The sequence below is a fragment of the Monopterus albus genome, unplaced genomic scaffold, assembly GCF_001952655.1.
Source record: "Monopterus albus unplaced genomic scaffold, M_albus_1.0 scaffold72.1, whole genome shotgun sequence".
Taxonomy (NCBI): domain Eukaryota; kingdom Metazoa; phylum Chordata; class Actinopteri; order Synbranchiformes; family Synbranchidae; genus Monopterus; species Monopterus albus.
The window spans coordinates 1,233,403-1,237,507 of NW_018127952.1; the positions used below are offsets into that span (position 1 = coordinate 1,233,403).

At 41.7% G+C, this 4,105-nt stretch overlaps 1 protein-coding gene across 2 annotated transcripts in view; it reads left to right on the forward strand.

The window, feature by feature from the left end:
• LOC109963320 (E3 SUMO-protein ligase PIAS1-like) overlaps positions 1-4,105 on the forward strand; it is a 53,915-nt gene that overhangs the window by 26,070 nt on the left and 23,740 nt on the right. For both annotated transcript variants that reach the window (XM_020605733.1, XM_020605732.1), the window contains exon 2: positions 973-1,468. In XM_020605733.1, the coding sequence (XP_020461389.1) occupies positions 973-1,468 (496 nt within the window). The remainder of the gene's footprint in view (positions 1-972; positions 1,469-4,105) is intronic.

Consider the following 4,105-nt stretch of genomic DNA (forward strand, 5'->3'; position numbering starts at 1 on the left):
TCGCCCTAGGTCCCCCATCAGAAGGTTTCCCAACTATGTGAGCCCGCTCCATCTCAATTTCTTGATGAATTTGCAGTTTATCCTTTAATATTTCCTTCACCTTACATTCCGCTTCTGTCCAGCTTTCTCCAGCGGTCTCCTTGATTCCCTCAAAGATCAAGTTTTTCGCTTGGACTGTGCTTCCAAAAGTTCCATTTTATCTGTTATAGCTATTAAACTCTCACAAGTTTTGTAGACGTCATCTTTTCTGTTCACCCATGGCAGCTTTAATCACATCCATACATCTGTTTCTGCTGATCCAGAATGTCTGTTACTTGCGCCGCTCTATGATAATCTTCTTCTGCCTCCATATCCTCATTCGCTTCTGATTTATTAGCTCTTTTCCCTCTTGGAGGCATTTTAATAGTTGTAGAATTTGTTCAAAGATTTGAAAATGTAGAAGATGTGAAAAATCTTTGAACAGACAAGAGGAGCAGTAAAGACGTCTGCTCTCGCTTGCAACCCGGAAAAATGAATGAAAAAAGGAATGATAATAAAATTTTACTGAAACATTAAAATAAAAGTATTAGTAAAAACTAAAAGTATTTTCCAACAGAAATTGTCTGAAACCATTGTCTTGTGCTCACATTCTTCCCACCCAGTGCAACCTTAATTGTTTTGCCATGGAAGGTTATCACTGCGTTCAAGCTCTTGCAGGGTACTGTAGAACATACATTCATACCTGACATCTGCCGGGAGTCCTCAGACATCAGCAGCAGACTGTGCCTTGCTGAAGGGTACTTATGTTAATGAACTGTTTCAGCTGCTGTTGCAACAGCTTTATTAGATCATTGGTCAGTACTTCTTCACTTAAATCGCTCTTGAGGTTATAACTCATCCTCACTGGGTTTCACCTAACATTAGAGCTAAAAAGTTGATATTGGTGTACTGCTAGTTAATTTCTCCTCCTCCTTCTCATCCCCTATGTTGCAGCAAATGGTGATGAGCCTGCGGGTGTCAGAGCTGCAGGTGCTGCTGGGCTACGCTGGGCGCAACAAGCATGGACGCAAGCATGAGTTACTGACCAAGGCACTGCATCTGTTGAAGGCCGGCTGTAGCCCCGCCGTGCACATGAAGATCAAAGAGCTCTACAGACGACGCTTCCCTGCCAAAATGGTGTCCCATTCAGAACTGGCCCTTCCTGGACCGCACCACCCTGCCACAGCTGGAGTGGTTGGAGGAGGGGGCGCCGCTCTCCCCGCTGGCCTGACTCAACTGGCATATGAGGGTCATGCTGGTCATGGTGGAACCCCATCTCCCGCTGCATTACTCCCCCTTTCACTACTCGGCCCTGAGAAACATGAGTTGACCAGGCTGACGCACCACCTGCCCACCTCGGCCACGCTGCATCCGGTCCACCCAGATGTCAAGCTCCAGAGGCTGCCCTTCTACGACATGCTGGACGAGCTCATCAAGCCGACCAGTCTAGGTGAGGAAACGTGTTTTTGTGTGAGAGGTGTTGGCTACAGTATCAAATGAAAACATGAAAACAGAAAGGGTGATTTGTAATAATGAACTTACAGGGGAGTATCACTGGAAATGTTTTGCTGTCCATGCCACAACCTTACCATTGTGTTTCAGGTCTCCCTGTTCTCACAGGGCTGTTTTTAGTCACAACAGGCAGCTGTTTTCAGTAGAAAAGCTCTACACTCCCTGCTCAGCTCTAAAAAGCAAAGGGACACAGTTAGTAACTAGCTGGTGAAGGACCAGGACATGGTAGAAACCAAAACTAAGCTAAAAGCACATTTCAAGGTACAGTGTCCTGTCGCAAATGAGCAAAAATGGGCTAAGTTGAGGAAGACCCTGCGTTTAAGAGAAACAAAGAAACTGACTGGTGTTTGTTCAGATGCTTGTTGACAAGCTGCAGCACTTGTGGTAGAGTGTCCTTTATACAAATGAAAGAAACTGAGAGCTTTTTGGTAAATCACATTAGCTCTGTGTTCACGGAACAAAAACTGAAGCCTTTAAAGAAGAGAACACCATCCCCACTGCGAAACATGCAGGAGGCTTAGTTATGTGATGGGGTTGCTTTGTCGCATCTGGTACAGGGTGCCTTGCCTCTATGCAGAGCATAGTGAAATCAGAAGATTATCAAGAGCCCCCTTTACACTGCCCATTCAAAGCAGGATTATTGCAGCAGTTGCACCACGCTGTTGTGTATAAAAGATACCAAGCTGACATGGGGGTGAGTGTTGACCCTTCTTTGTTCTGCCACAGAGGTAGTAAAATTGGCGCCTCTATGTAAAAGGCGAAACACTGGTTGAGGCCAGTGGCGTGTGATGTAGGGCTGCACAATTAGGGCAAAAATAATCATCAGGAATATCTTGGCCTCAATTCAGAGAAATATGTTTTAACAATGGATTTTCTTTAACTTTAAATAGGATTCAAATGAAAAACTAATTACAATATTCCATCTGCTTAATTTTGACTCAACCTTTTTTTTTTTTTTTTTTTTTACAAAAACAAAACTTTGCTACAGGTTAACAATATTGCCTGTTATAATGTAAAAAACTGGCTCAGTCTGCTGGGCTCGCCATGACGGCCACATCCATCTGCGTGCTAGTATTAATGTATTAATAGGGCACTGAGAAGGTCCTGCTGTAATATCATTTGCACATTTTTGATGAGAATTCGAAGTAGACAGAGGCCACAGTTGGTTTCCCAGAGGTGTTAGTTCAAATTTTAATTGGGTGCCTTATACATCTTTTACTAAAATAAATACAATTGGTAGCATTTTTCCTCTCAGATTCTTTTGTACCACTTTTATGACTTTACCTAACAGTAGTGAAACATGTTTATCTCCATTAAAAAAACAGCAGAGCCTGCATTTGTCACAAATTTAAAGTAAACATATAACGATGAATCATATGTATTTGTAGAGTGACATAGAGGAAGCTGATAGCTTTTAGTATGAATTAAAAGGTGAATAATAGATCTTATTTTGATATTTGTATTGATACATAAGGATTTCTGTGCTCAAGTTATCAGATCTTTATTCAGATGTTGTGAAATCCTACTTGGTGCGCAGATGTATGTGATATTAACTATTTCAAACTGTGCCTTAACCCACTTCAAACCAGTAAGAGGAAAGCAGACAGAAACACAGATCGTTCATGTAAAATAACTCAAATTGCTCTGGCTTTTTCAGGAAATAGAAAACTGTTTTTTGGTGCTCAAAATTCCAAATATTTAGAATTTTGTCTTTTCTAATTTGATGAAGGCATCGACCCTTTAAGCATTATGTCATGTCTGCGGTCTGCCACTGTTCAATATTTAAGAGACTTTTAATCTTGGTCAGATGTGCTGTCAGATGTGCGTTTAGCACCAGCCAGCATTCGGCATAATAACACTTTGGACTGTGGGATATATTGCAAGCACATGGAAAAGTATACTTTTTCCTACATTAACATTTTAATGGAGTAAGAAGCCATCATGTGATTAATTTGCCTGCAGATACATGTGCAAACAGTGCCTGCAGCTCTGTCATCGCACCATCTTTCTCCTCTTCCCTCTCCCTTTCTCACTCTAACCACTTCCTGCATGTCCCTTCCCTCTCTGCCTCCTGTCTTTCTCCCTCCGTCTCCCACCCTCACTCATTTTCCATGGCCATCCATGGTGAAAATTTGCATTCAAAGTGATGAAATCATACAGGCACACACCTGTGCCTGCAGAACACACCCTCCGCTCATTTGAATCTAAATCGCATGGTCACATCCTTCTCATACGCAGTGACACACACACACACACATCTGCACATACAGTACTTTGAAAACACAAATGTACTTTCCAATAAATAATGCATGTTGATCTTATTGTTTTCAGAGAAGCAGAGAGAAAGGCTGTGTGAGAGGAGGAGAAACCCAGAGGAAGATGATGCACATCATCACACAAGTCTAAATATTATAAAGTCTAATAATATATAGATTTACCTCAAATAATGAAACTCAGCTGCAGCCTGATGAACCTCTTTATTTTAATAATAAGATGGGGCAATAATGAAACCACTTGATTAATTGTAATACCCCACTCATGGACAGACTAAAAGATTTATTTCTCTTTCTTTAAC